The sequence below is a fragment of the Triturus cristatus genome, chromosome 9 (assembly GCF_964204655.1).
Source record: "Triturus cristatus chromosome 9, aTriCri1.1, whole genome shotgun sequence".
In the NCBI taxonomy this organism is placed as follows: Eukaryota; Metazoa; Chordata; class Amphibia; order Caudata; family Salamandridae; genus Triturus; species Triturus cristatus.
This window is the reverse complement of record NC_140592.1, coordinates 1056929255-1056949590: the sequence shown is the minus strand read 5'-3', so window position 1 is coordinate 1056949590 and position 20336 is coordinate 1056929255. Positions and strand designations below refer to the sequence as shown.

At 46.0% G+C, this 20336-nt stretch overlaps 1 protein-coding gene across 1 annotated transcript in view; it reads right to left on the bottom strand.

Annotated features, from left to right (window-relative positions):
• PNN (pinin, desmosome associated protein) overlaps positions 1-15012 on the bottom strand; it is a 126300-nt gene extending 111288 nt beyond the window's left edge. The window contains exon 1 of the mRNA XM_085626928.1: positions 14783-15012. Coding sequence (XP_085483054.1) covers positions 14783-14895 — 113 coding nt within the window. The 5' untranslated portion in view covers positions 14896-15012. The remainder of the gene's footprint in view (positions 1-14782) is intronic.
• Between the last annotated feature and the right edge of the window lie 5324 nt (positions 15013-20336).

Here is a 20336-nt window from a genome sequence, read left to right as displayed (position 1 = left end):
CTGAATCCCCATTACAAGCATAGGGAGCGCATGTTAACCTGCCACAGAACCAAACCTAGAGGCAAAACTTTTAAACATAATCCTTATGAGATGAAGGTGCTCTATAAGAGGCTAGAATATGCATACACTCCTAAACACAGCTCATTTAAAACAAAGGTAGAACTCAATGGCTTATTCTCGAAGGTCACATTGAGGTTTTTCCTTTGACAACAAACAGATGATGGGAGAACAAATCAAACAATATAAATGGAAGTCCATCTTCATACCTAAACCACATGCAAGTCTCCTAGCGGTGTCAGTAATTGAAAAATATGAGAAAGCAATTTTAACAACAACCATGTAACGACTTTTGATAACACATCCAAGATAGAGAGGAATTTATTTTGAATAAACAAGAAATGACGATCAAGCCAGGCAACAAAGGTGTATAACTCCTAATACCAAGCATGGGTGACTACTGCCGGGGAGAATGGAGATTTTCCAATTAACATGCAGAGAGAATCCTGATTTTATTAAAGACAACAGAGGCTAACATTATGCAATAACCTTTCATTTCTGCCCCAACATGCAGCCTTTTAACCCCTTCACTGCTAGGCCCCCCCCGTGCTAAGGCCTTTTTTTGGCTATTTGGGGGTAGTGCGCGCTTAGGCCCCTGTAACCTTTTGACCACATAAGGTATCAACGCAAAATTTGCGTCCTTTTCTTCCAACATCATGGGGATTCTAAAGGTACCCAGGGTTTGTGGATTCCCCTGGAGGGGTCCCAGAAATTAGCCAAAATACAGCTAAAGTTTGTTTTTTTGGAAAAAATTGGAAAAGAAGGGCTGCAAATGAAAGCGTCTGGGTTTTTTCCTGCAAATGGTATCAATAAAGGGTTTGTGGGGCTGAAATCACCATTTTCCCAGCTTTTAGGGAATGACAGACTTTTGTCAGAAAACCAACGTTTTTTACAAAGTTTTGGCATTTTTCTGGGACATAGCCTATTTCTACTATTTTTTGTGCTTTCAACCTCCTTCCAGTTAATGGTAGAAATGGGTATGAAAGCAATAACGGATCCTGGAAAGCTATACATTTTAGTAAAGTAGACAAAATACTGAATTCAGCAAGTGGTCATTTGTGTAGATCCTTCAAGGTTTCTTTATAGAAAGAAACAGTTAAATATAGGAAAAATTGAAAATTAGTTGGAAAAAAAAAAAACCAGCCTTTTATGTCAACGTTTTCACCTATAACTTCTTCTAATTATGACAACTCTTGGAAAGCACTATACAGTTACATCCGCTGGACCTTTCTGGTTGTGGGGATATATAGGACTTGTAGGTTCACCAATAACCGGACGAACCCAGAGTCAAAAACTGAGCAGCAATTTGCAATGTTTTTTTATTATGTACCGGGTATATAGCAATTATTGTGGGAAAATGTATACATGGAAAAATCGGTATGAAAGACACCTATGTATTTCTGAAATGGGAACAAATTATAGAGTTTAGAAACAGTAGATATTTGCACATTTTCGAAATTGGGAATACTCATACTAGCTTGAGAATTATCGGTCATTTTTCAAAAGGACTTTTTTACACAATGTCTTTGTAAGGCAGAAAAGCATCGAAAGTCAATCGGTAATAACAGTTGCTTTACAAATCTGAATTACCCCAAGTCTCCCAATTAAAATGGTACCTCACTTGTGTGGGTAGGCATAGTAGGCCCACGACAGGAAATCGCTTAAAACCCAACATAAGCACACCACATTTTCACAATGAAAAATTACCCTTTTCTAGCAAAGTGCATAGCTGTCGTTTTTTAACCCTACCTCTGCCGGCACCAAACTATACATTTTTGAAAACTAGACACCCAGGGGAATCCAGGATGGGGTGACTTGACTGCCTGCCACCAGGTTCTGTTACCCAGAATCCCTTGCCAACCTAAAAAAAATGTAAGAAAAAGACAAACACATTTTCCCCACATTTCTGTGGTGGAAAGTTCTGGAATTTGCGTGGATCCACAAATTTCCACCCACCACGCGTTCCCCAAAGTCTTCCGAGAAAAATGGTAACTCACTTGTGTGGGTCGGCCTAGTGCCCGCGACAGGAAACGGCGCAAAAGGCAACGTGGACACACCTCAATTTCACAGTGAAAAATGACCCTTTTTTAGCAAAGTGTCTAGCTGTAGTTTTTGAACCCTAGCTCTGCTGGTACCTAGGGGAAAATACCAAACCCACACATTCCTGAAAACTAGACAACCAGGGGATTCCAGGGAGGTATGGCTTGCGTGGATCCCCCAACGTTTCCTTACCCAGAATCCCCTGCAGGAAGGCTGTAATTTTTGCAGGGGTGGGGGCATGGGCAGGCCTGTTTTGGGCAGCCCCCACCCCAATTAAAATTTACCTAAAAAAAAAAAAAAATCCTGGCAACTAGCGGGCTCCCCCGGGGGTGCAAAAAGCCTACTAGACGCCAGGGATTTTTTTGAGCAAATTTTAATTAGGGTGGGGGTTGCCAAAAACGGACACGCCAATGCCCCCACCCTAATAAAAATGTTCCCCAAAAAAAACTGGCGTCTAGTGGCCTTTTTGCCCCCCCCCCCCCCCCGGGAGGGGCAGATTGTGGGCTACTGCCCCATCTGCTCCCTGGGGGGGGCAGGAAGGCTGCAATTTGTGAGGGGGTGGGGGCATGGGCATACCCGTTCTGGGCTGCCCCATTCTAATTCGGATTTGCCCCAAACAAAATGTGGCGCCTAGAGGGCTCTCCCCCCCCCCCCCCCAGCGGTGCAGATGGGGGCGAATGCCCCCATCTGCCCCCCCGGGGGGCTGAAAGTCCACTAGACGCCACCGATTTTTTGGGCAAATTTTAATTAGGGTGGAATCTGAAATTCTAAGCCAAGCATGTCGTCGTAAGAGAATGCTGAAATTAATTCCTCTTGCTGCAGTGTCAGCAGCATCTAAAGTAGATCTAATGGAGGAATAAGATAGGAGTTTTCCTTCCTGTACTAACTTGTGTTTTTTTCTTGTACTCTTCTGGGAGGCACTGACGCCAGTGATTAGCAGCTTGAGAAGCTACCCTTTTACCTGAATCATCGATCAATTTAGACTCTTTGTGCAGGGGGGGGGGGGGGGGAGGGGGGGGAGCATCTTCAGATGTCTGAGTTTGCTCATTAGAAAGACTACTAGCGAGTCTAAAGGGAACGTCCCTTAATAAAAGTTTGATCATGCCCTTTAACATAGGAAGAATGACTTGTCCTATGTGTCGACCCTAGTGTTTCAAATAAAAAGTCTTCTTCCAGAGACTTTGTATAATGTAACTCCATGATAAGCTGCTGCTCGTGAAATCAGCTCTTGATAAGCTACATTATCATCTGGATGTGATGGCTTCACAGAGTATAAATCTGGGTCATTAGCTATAGCTTTCATGAACAATCCAAGGGCTTTGTGATGCATTATTAGTCTTTAAAGGGCTGCAAGTTGGGGCAGCAATAAAAGGTTATTGCATAATGGTAGCCTCAGGTCTTGTAATGAAATCCAAGAATTGGGGAAGGCTAGTTATACTAAGCTGCCCAGAGGCCCCACTCCTGAGAAAGACAACCATCCAAAACAGTCACAAAAGGAGAAGCAGTAGGGTGAATAACTAAGGAGGAGGCTCATCAAAGAGAAGCTGAAGGATACCCTACCATTACACTTTACTTTGCCTGAAGGGGAGGCTGGCACATCCTGGAAGGCCCATCACAATGGGAACTGGGTCCACCCTCGAACCACTGTCACAATTTAGTGACCATATCTTACCACTTGAGATTAAGATTTTAAAGATACATAAAATGTACTGTACCAGACCTCACAGAAAGAGTAGGAGCCAAGCACCGACATGATCACCAAGACCTAGAAGTCCTCTATATAAGCAACTCTAATGGGCAAACTCAAAGCACAACAAAGGACATTTTGAAGGCCACAAGATTTCACTGAATCACTCACCACTCTTCATAGTGCAATAAAAAAATCTAGTCCGGACCAGAACTTCTTATAATAATCTACCAGCAACAAACAGGGGTATGATGGGCTTGATCTTTACCAAGCAAGGGAATCTTTACATTCATACATTTGAACAGGGCATGGACCAAATAACCCGGGCCTTCATGTGACCTAGATAAAACTATGGTGTCAGTACAATGAAGCATCAATCCTGGTCTCTTGTATGACTTACTGGATTACCCTCATGGGATTGAATTCAGCAGGCTGATCTCAGGTGTTACAAACAATCTTACTGAAGTATAAGTTGGCGTCTTATAATAATGTGAAGCACAGTAGACAGTTTCCTGAATGAAGACAAACACTCTCAGAGGTTCAAAGTATCCAGACCAGGTTCAAAGAGTGTCACTGCTACACAACACAAGTGTTAAAGCTCTACCCCCTGTGCATAAGCAGATATATATATATATATATATATATATATTTTATCTACTGGCGGTCGCCAGTAGATAGTTATAGTTAGGCCCGTGTTTCCATAGGCAATCTCAAAATTCTATTTTGAATAACTTTGGCGCCGGTTGACGAATCCTCGTGAAATTTCCAAAACTAATGGGGCGCTCCGCTCAGCTCCTACCCTGAAAGTCTCGGGGGGATTCGTCAAGCGGGGGCCGAGAAAAAAGGGGGGTCCCAAAACACGTTTTCCCCATGCATTTTCCCATAGGACCTTTAGTCGAAGGTACAGCCCGAACGGCTGAACAGAATTACTTGAAATTTGGCAAAGAGGTAGTCCTCAGGTCAGGGATGTGCCTTTTGCATATATGGAGTCAATCTGTTCAGTAGTTCCTGAGAAAATTGCAGTTAAAGTACATAAGTATCTATAGCCGCGAACGGTGCTCGCACCCTAACGTGCGCGAGCGTAATTCTGATTGGTGGTTACATGTCAGTCAACGTTCGAATCGGTCGAAATCAGGAAGTGTCGGCCGCCATTTTGTTTGTTTGGAGTGCGAGAGTGAAAAAGGAAGGTGGCGAACGTGAAAAGGGGGCAGGGTAGAGAGTTCCTGACCCCCTAGCCTTTGTCAGGGGGTCCCTGAAGGACCCCGAAAGCAGAAAAAAACATTAAATTTTTTTTTTTTTTTTAAATCGCGGGGTGCGCCCACGGTGAAAAACCATTAAAAAAAATTTAATACGTAGCTTATTGCAAAATAAATATATAAAAAATATAATACATAACTTAGCATTTAAAAAACCGTACAAATTCACTGAAAAAAACCATAGGTTTCACACACACGTTATAGTTAGGAATTAGCATTTAAAAAACCTTGCAAATTCACTTAAAAAACCATAGGTTTCACACGTTATAGTTAGGTGGACATTTCACTCGTAAAAAACCAATGAAATTCCCCCGTTATAGTTAGTTCAGATAACTATAACTCGCGCGACCGCCACTCTATCACAAGGATGACTTCATCAGTGATGTCACTGACCATGTCATGAGTGATGTAATATGTGACGTCATGAGCAGTGGATTGCGGGCGTGCGAGTTATAGTTATCTGAACTAACTATAACGGGGGAATTTCATTGGTTTTTTACGAGTGAAATGTCCACCTAACTATAACATGTGTGTGTACACACACATATATATATATATATACATACACATACATACACAGGGGCTGGCATGGCTCGCGGATGGGGGCAGGTGCGGGGCCCACGGGGGATGGGTCGCAGGGGTGTGGTGTGGGGGGGGGGGGACTGGGGTTTAGATATCATTAAAAAAACCTTACCTCAAGGGCAGGTCCTGCGTCTTCTGTGCTCCTGCTCTCCTGAGTCCTCTTCCAGGTTCAAGAAGTAGGCAGCCGGGCTCGCTTTCCTAAGCCAATCGCAACACTGCAGTGCAGCATTGCGATTGGTCTGAGCGCCATGACACAGCGCTCAGCCAGGGGCTGTAGGGGTGGGCATGTTCTCCATGCAGGCTGTAATTCAGCCTGCAAAAAGAACAGGGAAGTTTGCATGACTGCTTTGGATTGAACTGTCATTGTGCACTTGAGTGGGCAAACCCCTCCGCCCCCTGCCCTGCTCCGTGAGCAGAGCAGCCCCGCCAACCCTGCCGCCAGCCCGCAAAGGAAACATAACATGATAATAACTGAAAGTTATTATCATGTCATGTTTCCTCTTCTAGCACTGCTTGAAAGCAGTGGGGCGACGCTCCTCCGCCATAGCGTAGCTGCCACTGTACTTACATATACATAAAGGCATAATTCTTACCTGCTAAATACTTACGTTTTAATTATAAAGTCATGCGATGTAAAGGCATACGTGTTAAAGACACGGTCGTGGTGACATCACTGTTTACATCATCCAGTGAGTAAGTGTTTTGTACAAGTTTGAGGCTCAAAGATATAGACTATGCTACTGCATAATTTAAATTACTATTCTTTTTGTACTAATGAGTGATACTGTTTCTAATATATGTCATCTTAGTGGTACTGTGACTCTCTATTAGTGTGGGAGTATGTATCTGGCTATATGGATGTGTGAGTGGCTGTATAGGTGAATAAGTGTGTGTGTGAGTAGCTTTATGGGTGAGTGAGAGAGTGACTGTGTGAGTGGCTGTATGGGTGGGTGACTGTGTGTGAGTGGCTGTATCTGTGAATGAGGTGGATGTGTGAGTGGCTGTATGGGTGGATGAGAGCATGTGTGAGTGGCTGTATAGGTACTTGAGTGGAGGGTGAAAGGCTATGGGCGAGTGCCTGGGTGTGTAAGTGGATGTATGGGTAAGAGAGTGGCCATTTGAGCAGGTGTATCGGTAAGCGAGTGGGTGTTCTGCACAGTATGTATTTGTGTGAGTGGCTGTATGGATGAGTGAGTGACCGCGTGAGTGATTGTATTGATGTGTGAATAGGTATGTAATGGTTTTGTGGACGAGTGAATGGATGTGTGAGTGGCTGTATGGAGGAGTGAGTAGCTCTGTTAGTAGCTGTTAGGGAAAGTGAGTGGCTGTGAGAGTTGCTGTATGGGTGAGTGAATGGATATGTGAGTGGTTGTATGGGTGTACAGGTGGCTGTATGGGTGTGCAAGTGGCTGTATGGGTGTGCAAGTGGCTGTATGGGTCTAGTGTGTGTGAGTGGTTTTGTGGGTGTGTGAGTAGCTGTATGGGCCTGTGAGTGGCTGTACGAGTGAGTGGTTGTGTGAGTGGCTGTATGAGTGAGTGTGTGTGTCAGTTGTATCAGTCTGTGAATGGTTTATGTGAGTGGTTGTGTGAGTGGGTGTATGAGGTTGATTGCGGGCGCGCGAGTTATAGTTATCTGAACTAACTATAACGGGGGAATTTCATTGGTTTTTTACGAGTGAAACGTCCACCTAACTATAACATGTGTGAAACCTATCGTTTAAGTGAATTTGCAAGGTTTTTTAAATGCTAATTCCTAACTATAACATGTGTGAAACCTATGGTTTTTTCAGTGAATATATATATATATACACACATACACACACACGTGAAAGACACCCCCTTAACACTCCCCAAACTCCTTATAAGTCTGTCTTTATTTCCAAGCTGGGTGGTTTAGACACTAAAACCCACTTAGGAAATACAATAAGTCTACAAAAGTTGCATAAGTTATTCTAAGAGTCGAATGTTCCCTTGACTCTCTTCGTGGCCAGAGATGCCGTTCTCTGCAATGAGTATGTGTAACGGCGGACTTTGTTCATGTCAGATTTACGGTGTCAGAGCAGGGGTGGGGGAAATCCTATCTCCCGACGCCCAAGACATCTAGATTTCTTGGGAGGGCGAGAGGTTTTATTTGTATTTTGTCCAAAGATCAAGTAGACAGTTTTATGGTAATCCAATACACAGCTGTTCAACCCTGTAGGTCACAGCCAGTTAATAAGTTGCTCTGAGCAGTGTATTTGCAGTGAAAGGGTCAATGCAAAGGCTGGGGCCTGCACTTTAATGTCCCCAGAGCAGAACAACTTGATAAAGCAGAGCTCAAAGTTGCAGCCAGCTCCATAGGCTCGTGTGGCTTTCATGCCCTTCCCCGGTCCTTTTATTTTCTTCGAGCATGAGACAAACATGGAGCTTCTGCAGCTCCAGTACACTCACAGCACTGGCATGTAAGAGGCTGCCTTATCTGCCTCTTGGCACCTTGCTCTGACTTGAACTGTATGACCCCTGCCTTATATTCTCTGCTCCACTCCTAAGCATGATACGACCCCAATATCCCTGCTCATCTTCAACTCACTTTGCTTTCCCTTCTCATGCAGCTGGTGCACCCCCTCCTTTGCACTTTGCCTTCCCTGTACACCTTATGTTTCACCCAGTGCCTGAATCTGCTAACCCCACCACCCTACGCCGCCCTCTCTGACTGCCCTGACGCGCTCCCCTTGGCCTCTCATATCTTATGTCATGTAGGGCTTACATTAAAGCTCATTAGTTTCCCCACAAGGCTTTCATGCAGGCCTAAGGCCACCCCCATTTCGGTCCTCGCATTAGGCCTCTCATCTCAATTTATGCCTGCACCAGGGGCATTGTGAACACACCGCTGTGGCAACTACAGCGGCTGTGGAGTTCTTGATGGGCCTCTTCAGTCTGCAGGTCCGCAGACAAAGGCCCACAATGGACTTGAAAGGGTGGGTGGATGAGTGAGTGAAAGGTTGGATGAACAGATGCATGTATGTAGGAATGAGTGAAAGGTTGGATGAACAGATGCATGTATGTAGGAATGAGTGAAAGGGTGGATGGATAGATGCATGATGAATAAGTGAAAGGGTGGATGTATAGATGCATGATGAATAAGTGAAAGGGTGTTGTATAGATGCATGGATGAATAAGTGAAAGGGTGGATGTATAGATGCATGGATGAATAAGTGCAAGAGAGGATGATAAATGCATAAATTAATGAAAGGGTGAATGGAGAGATGCATGGATGAATGAGTGAAAGGCTGGATGGATAGATGAATGAGTGGAGTGAAAGGGTGAATGGATAGACGCACGGATGAACGAGTGAAAGGATGGATGTGTGAACGAATGGTAGGATAAGTGTATGGGTGAATGAAGGGATGGGTGGATGGGTTGAAAGTGGATTGATGAGTGAAAGGATGGATTGCTTATTGAAAGGGTAGATTAATGGGTGAGAGTAGATTCATGGATGGCTGAGTGGGTGGGGGATGGGTTGATGGATGGTTGAGTGTAAAGGTGGATGGAGTGTTTAGTGAAAGGGTGGATAGATATATGTGCAAAACGGAAGATGGATGGGGTGAAAGGGTAGGTGGATATATGAGTGAAAAGGAGGGTGGATGGGGTGGATGGATGAGTGAAAAGGAGGATGTGTGGGGTGAAGGGATGGATGAGCAAAATGATGGCTGAGTGAAAGGAAGGCGGGATGTATCAGTTTGATCGATAGGTTTGAACAGGGGTTTCGTGAACTCCCCGCTTTAGCAGCTACAGTAGAGGTGCAGCTCTTGATGGGCCTCTTCTCTCTGCAGCTCGGCAGACAAAGACTTGTAATTAATGTGAAAGGGTGCGAGTGAAAGGATGGATGGATGGGATGCTAAAGGAGGAGTGAGTATAAGTGTGCTAGAAAATATTTGTGAATTGCATCTTAGCATGAGCAAATATGAATGTGCCCAGGCGGAAATCTGTTGAGTGTTTACAAGTTCACTTTTCCTCCAACCACATTTTTCTCAGCCCTGGAAGAAACTTTACTTCTGCCATTGTCCGGCGTATATTACGGACCTTTTTCAGTATGGGATAAGATTAGAGAAGAGCTGGTAAAAAAGGACAAAATTTAAATCCTTCCATAGTATAAGCCTGACATAACCAGAGAGGCTATTATCAGAGCTCTTCTATAATGAGATTGCTGCCATTATTTGACAGCACACGACATGGCAACAAAGGGACAATTGGATTTTGTTATAGGACAAGTAGATTTATGAAGCTACTTGTCCCATGGACAAGTACATATTTCATTAAATTCAAAACCCCTGCAGTGAGTGGAGTGCATTTTCAAAGTGGCAGGGTTTTGAGTAGACACAGGTGACAACTGACCTGGTAACCTTTACAGTACCTAGAACTGGGGGGGGGGCTCTGTCTGCCGATGAACACTTCACCGTCGTCCGCCCCTCGGACATTTTAGCTCGGTGCTGATCCTGCTACCCCAGTCTCCTGCTGCCTGGTCCTTAGGCAGTGGAACCTCTCCTTCCTGCTTTCCCTGCACGCAACCTTCCTGGATCTTTTGGGGGTTTCATGGGGCACACACAATGACACAAAATGGACATGGGGGCACCTGCCCTCCTGCTGCTCCAGCCCCTGCTGATAAACTGGACACAATATTGGCGGTCATAGGATCTAGCAGAGACGCCCTTGAGACCAAAATGGACGCCCTAGTGTTGAACCTGGGATGACTGTAGGATAACCAATGAAAAATTGCTGATAGAGTCCAAGTGGAAATTGAGATCACCAAACTGGACTCAGTCACCAAAAAAACCATCAGGGACACAAGCTCTTTTATGGGCAGAATCAAGGTTTTGGAGGCCCGCATTGAGGATCAGGAGGGAAGGGCCTGACATAACATCCGAGTGGTGGGGTTGCCTGAACAGATTGAGGGTTCGTCCATGGTCACTCTTCTGGAAGTTTGGCTACATGCCCCCTAAGGGCTGTCTAAACATTACGCTCTGGAGCGGGCACCCAGAGTGCTGGTGTGGACCCCCCCTCCCCCCTGCTGCCGGGGCCCCTTCGCCCATTGGTGACATAGTTACTGCATTATAAGGAGCAAGATGTTCTCCTGCAAGAGACATGCGCCCACACAGCCCCTACAAAGTAGACATGCCAGAATTAACATGAAGTATGCACTTTAAGCTGCTCTTGCTTTCAACTTTGAAGTAAGAAAGTGCATGCTGACCCTCGTACAATGTTTAATCTAGGTCCACCGGTACAAGTAATACAGGAGTTATTAGCCCAAACATAATTACTACCCGACCCTAGGCAGAAATCAAGCAATAACTACAGGACAGAGGTACCTGTGGATGTTGTCTAATGCTAGATGGGTGGCAAGGACACATCAGTCTATGAAAATACATAGACAAAACTCCCGTTGTAATTGTCTCAACCACAAATTTTGTTTATGAGGTTTGTATTGTGGTTAACACACAGGACCACTACCGTGCTACTGAAATTGTGAGTTGTTCCAACTGATTGAAACCTCCAACCTGTAGACCATAAAACATTGCGATTATCAGTTCAGTATAAACTCACATCGAAAGGGTGTCATAGCCTTTCATACCAAGGGTGTTCATTACAAATGACCTTTTGTTTTACCCAAGGCCACATACAACATCCCCATTTGCTTGCAGTGTACTTCAAAGGATCCTTCTTGCCTTCAGCCCATAACCCCCAACTAAAATACAACAATGGTTTCTAAGCCAGCAAAGCTACGTGGCCAAGCTCAACCATAAACGATAAAGTGGCGTTCCCAGAAACTCTGCAGTAAACCATCTCTTCATACTCAGTGGAGTTTAAAATTAAATCTGAAATACTTCACTGTGTGATAAATGACGACTACTGTAATAAGGGACCGGGCCACACAGATGTTTGCCATATTCTTTATACCATATACGTACTTTCACTTAGCCAGCGTTCACAATTCAGAAAGTGGCCAAGTAACTGCAAGTTCTAAGGTAGAGGGTCTAAAAAAGTACCCAATACAAACTTGAGAGCAGAACTCAAGCAAATGCACTAAATGGGATCACCTAGCAACCCCCGGATTGACCACCTCATATACAAATTAAGTTACAAATCTCAACTATCCCAAGATAAGTTCAGGGAAATGCAGAGACTAAGAGAAGACAAACATTACAAACTCTAGGAATGTTATGATTTGTAGAGCACACATCTCACCTGGAAGTTGATGCTGCTGTTGAGGCAGGAGGGACCTAGGTTAATGTAAAGCCGTGTCTGAGAAGCTTAAGGACAGTACGCTTGTGGACGGCGAGCCAGTGGAGGTCTCTGTGGTGCAAAGTGATGTTAGCGTGGGGATAGAGTTGGAAGAGTGTCCCCGTGCTATGTTTGGTATGATATGAAGTTTCCTGGTTTGTTGAGTGGTGATGCTGAGAGAATGTTGCTGTAGTCGAGGTTGCTACTGATGAGGGATTGGGTGATAGTTCTGCATGAGTTGACCAAGAGCCATTTGAAAAAAAATTGAGGATTTTGAGGGTGTAGGAACATAAGGAGGCTACTGCATTTCCTTAGCTGGCCAACAAGAGTTGGCTGTCCATCACTATACCTAGGTTCTTTGCTAGGATAGCTTTGCAGGGTTTTGTTCCAAGATCTGCAGGGCACCAGATGGAGTTCCATAGTAAGGTGTCCTAGACAAAGAGTAGCGCTTCAGTTGTCAGTGGTGAGTTTCACACAGTTTATCATCCAACTGCCGACTTTGGACATGCAAAAGGTGAAATTAGTCCATGTGCTGGATTCTTCATCAGCGTAGGAGAGGATATTGATTCTGTGGGCTCGCATGAGGTTAGCCAGAGGAGCTATATAGGCAATAAACAGCATGGGGCGGAGATGGTCCTTGGGGCAACCCGCAGATGAGGATGTAGACAGTCATGGTTTCGGGAGCCAGGCTGACTGACCGGTTGCGTCCAACGAGGTAGGAGCAGATCCAGGAGATAGTCGATCCTCATATGTCAGTTTCTTGGAGGTGTTGAAGGAGGACAGGGTGGGAGACTGCGTCAAAACAGCAGATAAGTTGAGGGTTGCAGTGTCTCCTTGGTCCACGATCAGTCGGATGTTGTCTGTAGTGCCAATGAGGGCGGTAGCGGTGCTGTGGTTGAGCCTAAAGCTGGATTTGGGGCTGGAGGAGGATAGGGTTCAAGGAGGTGGTTGGTGAGTTTGTTGATGACTTTCTCCATGACTTTAGCAGGGTAGGGAAGTAAGGAGATTTCCCTCTGGTTTGCCTTTGTCTTTGGGTTTGCTGAGGATTTCTTCAAAAGGGGGGGCGGGGAGTATTGTGGCGTGCTCCTAGGTCCCCTGGAAAATGGCTGGGGTGATGGAGTTGTTTAGCATAGGGGTTAGAGTTGGTGTGATGGGAGCCAATCCTTTGGTGAATATGTAGTGTGGGAAGGGGTCCAATGGGGCTCCTGTGTGGATGGAGTGCATGGTCGTTGCGGTGTCGGTTACGCTGACAGTGTGCCAGGTGGTCGTGGTGGGGTTCTAAGAGCTTGTCTTGATGGCCTGAAGGGCTGCGAGGTAGATAAATCCACCTAGGGGCAAAGCAGTTGGCGCTGCTGATCTTGCAGCTGAAACAGTGGGAGAGCTGGGTCCTGAGACGTGATCGATGTGGAACTGGCAGTGGGCTCATAATGGTGAATATTACTGATGTTGGTGCAGTTTTCAATGTTTGGCCAGTGCAGTCTGCTTGGTAGATTCAATTTGCTGATGATAGAACATGGCGGGTAATTTTTAGGTGCCTTTATCAGTTTCGCCATAGGTCTGTATCCATCTGTGTGTGCAGGAGAAGTGGCAGATGGTGCAAGAGGAGTGTCAACCTTTAAGTGGTAAGCCTAGCTGCAGTGCTGGGAAGAGCAAATCGGGTTCAAGGAGAGGAGGGCTGTTGCAGAGTAGCGTCTAGGGGTGCGAAGGATGGGTGGGTGACCAGGGATCCTGCCATTGGGTTCAGGCTTGATTGTCACGCCAACATCATGTGTCCGTATTGTAGCAGACATTAAGCAGGAGGGAAAGGGGCTATAAGGGAGGTGTGTAGAGCTGGTGTGAGAAGCTTTTAGGCAGGTGAGCCTGGTGTGGAAATAGACAGGAAAGTCGCAAAGTGGAGGAAAGGGCACAGAAGAAGGGGAGGAAAGATCACAAAAGGAGGAGTGGAAAGTGAAGAAAAAAGGTAAAAAAATGGAGGAAATAACAGTTAAGAGAGCGAGCAGTGCTTGTTAAAAAAAAACACGGGAAAACGAGCGAAGGACAGGAGAATTGAGCAGAAGTGAGGGTGCAAAGCGTAAGAGAAACACGGACTAAGGCAAAAGAACAAATATTGAGAGGAAACAAGTGGACAGGAAGGTAAAAGGTTGAATAAGGCAGGAAGTCCAAAATGAGAAAAGAAAAGGTCAAAGAGAGCTGAGGAGCAAAAGAGGAGTGGGAGGTAGAGGAAAGAGACGGGAGAGCGAGGTAGGGAGTCTCAAGACCGCATAGGAGCGTTTCTCCTCAAGGACCAGGCCTGATCGGAGAACTGTGCACATTAAATGTATTAGAGAAGGCTGGCCGGAGCCCAACTCTCCCACTTTATCAGCGTCACAGGGCTTTCCAATAAATTAGCCAGCAGATCATACTAAAACTATGCAAATCTGTAAATGGTAGTGGTTACGTTCTAATACGATTTCAGCTTTATTTATTGGCACCCCCATTCAAAAACGTAGCTGGGATGCTAAAGTAATCATTTTGAGGTTTCATTTAGCCACTATTTTCTTTGGGATAGGTTTACTAAGTAAGGATGTGATTGTGATAATTTAGATACGATCGCACTGGCCTTATTCATTCAAGAGGATCAGATTAATTACGGAGAATACGCCCCCCTTTCATAAAAACACGTATCCAGATTCTTAAAACTACTATGTCCAGAGCACCGCTCACACCACTTGCGGTCACGTCTTCCGAACATAATATTTCGGCACCGAAACAGCTCGGAATTATGGTAGCATCAGAGCGTGGAGTAGATATAACGACATTTATTGCGTCTGAGGTTCATGGCACGATCAAGAGCCCACGATCTGGTGGCACGTGCTGATGGAAAGACATGAGCAGCCTCCCCAACCGAAGAATAGAGCCATACCTCAGATCATTAGGATCTCTCCCAGTGAGCTTTTTTATATTCTCATCCACGTTCTTGAGACTTTCCTTGGCTTTTTCCAGCTGCTCCTGCAAAGCCCGCACCGCTACCGCCATCTTGTTTCTTCAATCCAGAAGGAAGCGAGCACCAGGTGCTTCCGGGTCAACAGGCTGAAGGGCGAGTAGTGTAAAACGTGAACGTCAGCTCCTTGCCAACGCCTACAGTTTCTGGGAGCGTTTGTGACGTCGAAGTGAAACGGTGCTATAACGCTCGCGAGCGTGATGACGGCCATATCAGAGTCAGGCAAACAGAAAACGTGGCTGGAACACAGCGAGATTTCTTTTGCTGCGTGAACCTTCTAAGATTGGTGTAGGCTCAATAGCCTGTGGTTCTGGTCAATTCACTTAGTCTCCCCTGTCTAAAACAACAAGCATTTGCAATGCAATAGGTCTTGGATTTGTGAGAGTTAAGAGCTATTGGCGTTATAAATGTAAATGTTTTTTACTTGTGTGTTTTGGATTGGCAGCATACATACCAATAGACCCGATTCAGGCGGGAGAGTACCGATTTTTCAAGCCAAAAACAGCTTTATTTTAGCTGTCTCCCGCCTGAAATTGCATTTTTTACAATAGAAGTCAATGGGAAATTTTCATTCTCTCTATTTTTTATTTTAAATCTCGGACGTCCCTGTACTAAAATGTTGGCATGTATGATTGGCAGTCTAACGCATTTCAGTGTGGTGGTCCGCATCACCGTACTGCAGTAGTTCACAAACTGTGCGCCGCGGCACCCTGGTGCGCTGCAAAAACCATCCAGGGGCGCCACGGTTGCAGTTGCTGAGCAGAGTGCATTAGGAATTAAAAATTTGCAAACATTCGTGACAAGAATTTTCAATTCTATTAAGGACAAGGAGGCGAGGATTATGCTTTCTCATTTCTTTATTAGAAATGCCCAGCAGCCAATCAGAACCGTTTATGAAAACGAAAAAACTACAGTACCCATGAGTACCCGGGTACCACGTGACAACCATAGAGTCTCTCCTATAAAAGGTACAACAGAAGATAGTACGTCCTCTTTCTTTGGTGAGGAGCAGTTCATATGAAAAACATAAAAATCCAATGGAAAAAGAAGCAAGCCAGGAACCAAGTCCATCAGCCACAGTCGGTGATCATCCTGACGCTAGAAACACAGCAAACGCCGAACAGAGGCAGGCAGCAGATGATCCAAGCGGAGTGAACAGGATAAACAGTAGAAATCACTATTTCGGGTCAGAACCTGAAAAGAAAAGTAAAGCCGTAATACTCATCCAATAAAGAGAGTGAAGGCAATAAAAGGGAAGGGTAAACATGGAGAAATACAATGCATTGTCATAAATGAAATGCCACTGTGACAATGATAAACATGAGAATCAAACATGAATTTGGGTGGGATAATCCTCGCCTCCTTGTCCTTAATAGAATTGAAAATTCTTGTCACGAATGTTTGCAAATTTTTAATTCTATGTCAGGACAGGAGGCTCCGATTATGCTTGTTCAAAGCTGATCCACCACAACAGAAGCAATATGTTCAATAGGCTTGTAATAAAACGTTTTGAACATAGAATCAGAAGACCAATCTGCGGTTTTCATGATGTCCAGTAATGAAACACCCATCGAGAACGCTTTAGAGGCCATGGCCCCGCGAGCCGAGTGAGCACCAAAAATGGAAACATCAATTCCAGCCTCAGATAAGAGCCATCTAACCCAGCGAGCTAATGTAGCAGGAGTAACAGGACGAAAAGGTTTTTGCAAGGCAATAAGTAGTTGACCCTGTGTATCAGAACGTAAAGGTGCAGTACATACCTCGTAATCCTTGACACATTGAACAACGCAAAGGTTGGGATGATGAGGAAAGGAAGGATAAGTAACCGAAGAGGTAGCAGTCTTGGTGCGTTTAGAGATTAGAAAAGTGACACCCTCAGGTGTAAATCTTCGACCTGCCAAGTCTAACGCCCGCACGTCAGACACTCGTTTACAAGAAACGAGACATAACAGCATAGTCAATTTAGCAGAGAGCTGTTTACGAGAAAGTAATGAATTAGGAGGCCAAGCCTCCAAAAATCTCAAAACAATGGAGACATCCCAAAGCGAGACATATTTAGGGCACGGAGGGTTCGCTAGACGAATGCCCTTAAGCAACTTGGAAATTAAAGGATGTTCACCCGCCGGTTTGCCATTAATGGGAACATGGGCGGCAGAGATGGCGGAACGGAAGTTGTTGACCGTACGATAGGCCAGACCAGAAGAAGCGAGAGAAGCTAGAAAATTAATAATCAGAGCCACATCCGCTGAAGCGGGATCAACTTCCCGCTGAACACACCAGTCACACCAACGCTTCCATGAGGCTCTATATCTTTTGTGAGTACTGGGAGACCAGGCGTCACTGATGAATTTGGAAGCGTCGCATGAAAGGCCTGGGAGCGACCAGCGATCCCCGAAATTCGGCACGCCAACAGTAAGAGATTGCCGGATAGAACCAGGGGATGCGGCTCGCCTAGGGGATCCAGCAACAGATTCCACTTCTGGGGAAGAAGGAACGGAACCGCACAACACATCTCCAGAAGGTCCGGGAACCATGGTTGAGCTCTCCACAGCGGAACAATGAGAATCAGCTCCGTTTGAAAACGTTTCGAGTAGGCCAGAACCCTGGGAATCAACATGAACGGGGGAAAGGCGTAGCACAGAGTGGACGGCCAAGTCTGAAGAAATGCATCTGTGGCCAGGGCTTTCGGATCCGGCCTCCAGCTGAAGAATAGAGGGAGTTGAGTATTCAGGCGAGACGCAAACAGATCTAGGTGACAATGACCCCAAGTCCGACGGAGAATGCGAAAAATGCGCGGGTGAAGGCGCCAATCGCTGAAGTCGCGAAGATGGCGAGAGTTCCAGTCCGCAATCTGATTGCGGCAACCGGGAAGATATTCGGCAATAACTGTGATCTTCTGTTGAAGACAGAAGTGCCAAAAATCCTTGGCGATCTCCGCCAAAATCTTGGATCGTGTTCCCCCCAACTTGTTGACATACCGGACCGCTGAAACGTTGTCCATGCGGAGAAGAATACAACAATTGGTCTGATGAGGGGAGAAACACCGAATCGCAAAAGACCCCGCTAGAAGTTCTAGGCAATTGATGTGAAGAGACAGTTCCTGGGGAGACCAGCGACCCCCGGTGGAGATAGGTCCGCACCTGGCTCCCCAACCCCAAAGGCTGGCATCCGATTCTATCACCAGATCCGGAGCGGAGCCGAACAGGGCTCGTCCATTCCAGGCCTCCATGTGGTCCAACCACCATTGCATCTCGCTCTTCGCATCCTCGGAAAGAGGAATCAGATCTGAATAGCGAAGACCTTTTTGGAGGTGACGAATCTTCAATCTCTGAAGTGCTCTGTAATGCAGCGGACCTGGGAATATCGCCTGAATGGAGGACGCCAGGAGACCTACTACCCGTGCTAACGACCTCAAGGACACAATCTGTCTGGAAAGAACAGACCTCAATTCTCTCTTGATGTACCGAATCTTTTGGTGAGGTAATAAGAGTTGACAGGATAGGGAGTTCACTTGAAAACCCAGAAATTAGATTACTTGAGTAGGATTCAAGATAGACTTTTGCGGATTGACTAGGAAACCCAGGGATTGTAGAAGGTCGATAGACCATTCCAGATGGGTTAATACTGTGAGGGGTTTGTCCGCCATGAGAAGAATGTCGTCGAGATAGATTATCAGGCGGACACCCCGAGCACGCAGACATTCCACTACAGGCCTCAGAAGTTTCGTGAAGCACCAGGGTGCTGACGAGAGGCCGAATGGGAGAACTGTGTATTCGTACCATATTCCTTGCCAACTGAATTGAAGAAAACGACGATGAGGCTCGTAAATGGGAATGGAAAGATAGGCATCCTTGAGGTCGAGCCGAACCATCCAGTCCCCTTCGCGCAGAAGATCGCGCAAAAGATGGATCCCTTCCATCTTGAAGTGTCTGTAAACTACACTTCCGTTGAAATCCTTCAAGTTGAGGACCAGACGATTGCCACCCCCTTTTTTCTGAACCAGAAAAACATTGCTGATAAACCCGTGAGGGTGGGGGACAGTTGACCTGATTGCCCCTTTGGCGAGAAGGGAGTCTATCTCTGCCGAAATAAACTTTTGGTCCTGAAGAGAAAAATGGAGAGGAGGAGGGGGGAGGGATTGATGTTGGGTCTGATAGAATTCTATTTTGAAACCTTGAACAGTTTGCAGAACCCAAGCATCGTTGGAGATTTGACGCCAGTTCTGGAGAAAAAAACGTATTCTGCCCCCCAGAACCACCTCGGAAAAACAAATCAAACTCACCTGAGGTATTAGAGTCTTGGTAAGCACTTTGGTTGCCACCGGAACGGCCTTTGCGGAATTGACCTCTCCCTTTTCGGGAAGGATAGAAATTTGAGCGGGTGTTGTAGCCGGAGTCCTGACCCCCGCCTCTCTGGGACTGATAACCTCTCTGGGAGGAGTTATTAGAGCCACGGCCGAACGAGCGTCCCCTATGTCGTCCGGCCCTGGCAAAAACCGGACGAAGTGCACGCTTGATAGAAGCTTGCGCCTTATCCAAACCACTGAAGGTTGCTACAAATTTAGTAAGTTCCTTAAGGAACGGTTGGCCAAATAAAAGACCCTGTGCCACCGGACCAGACTCGGAAGTGGAGAGTTCCGCCAATTTCGGGTCAATCTTTAGAAGAATAGAGCGGCGACGCTCACTAGAAATGGCACAATTTGCGTTGCCCAACTGGCAAATAGCCCTCTGAGCCCATTCTATGAGTTTATCTGGATCCACAAGAGACTCTGCTTCCTTGGCCTGAAATCCGAGATCAAGGATCTTGGTGAGGGGTCCCATTAAATCCAACATTTTATCTTGGCAGGACCGCCAAGATCTGTCCAGACCCTTTTTAGGGTCCTTAGCAAATTTCTTCAGATAGGAAAGCATTGTGGGGTCAATTTCAGGAGTGTCTGCCAGGTGATCTGCAAGATCCGGGCGAGGGCACTCGGAGCGGAGGCGAGCTCTAACCTCTTTTTCAAAAGGCTGACGGATGTGCGCCTGGACATACTCAGCTACTGCAGGAGAAGGAAGCCATGAAGATGAATGGGGGTGATATATCTCTGAAGGCTCAAAGGTTAGGACTTGCGGGTGAGTAGGAGCGTCCACGTAATGCTCCTTGCGAGCCTTCTTGCGTGGTGGAGGAACATCCTGGTCAGATGAGGAAGAAGGAGGACCGTCAGAGTCAGTGTGACAGGCTGCCGAGGTAGAAGCGCCTACCAAAGGGCTGGAGGAAGCCTTTTCTGAGGCTAGAGTTTTAGCCAAACGTTTGAAATCCGCCCTGTGTGGATTTATGGGGGATTTGGAAGAGCGAGAAGAGGGCAACCAACCTTGCTGCTTTGCATATTGCGTCAAATGACGCTTCAATGGGTTAATAGCGTGGACCAGGGCTTTGGTAACGGAGTGCTGAACTCCTTGGTCCAATGCTTCGACTAAATCTTGCTCAAGGAAACCTG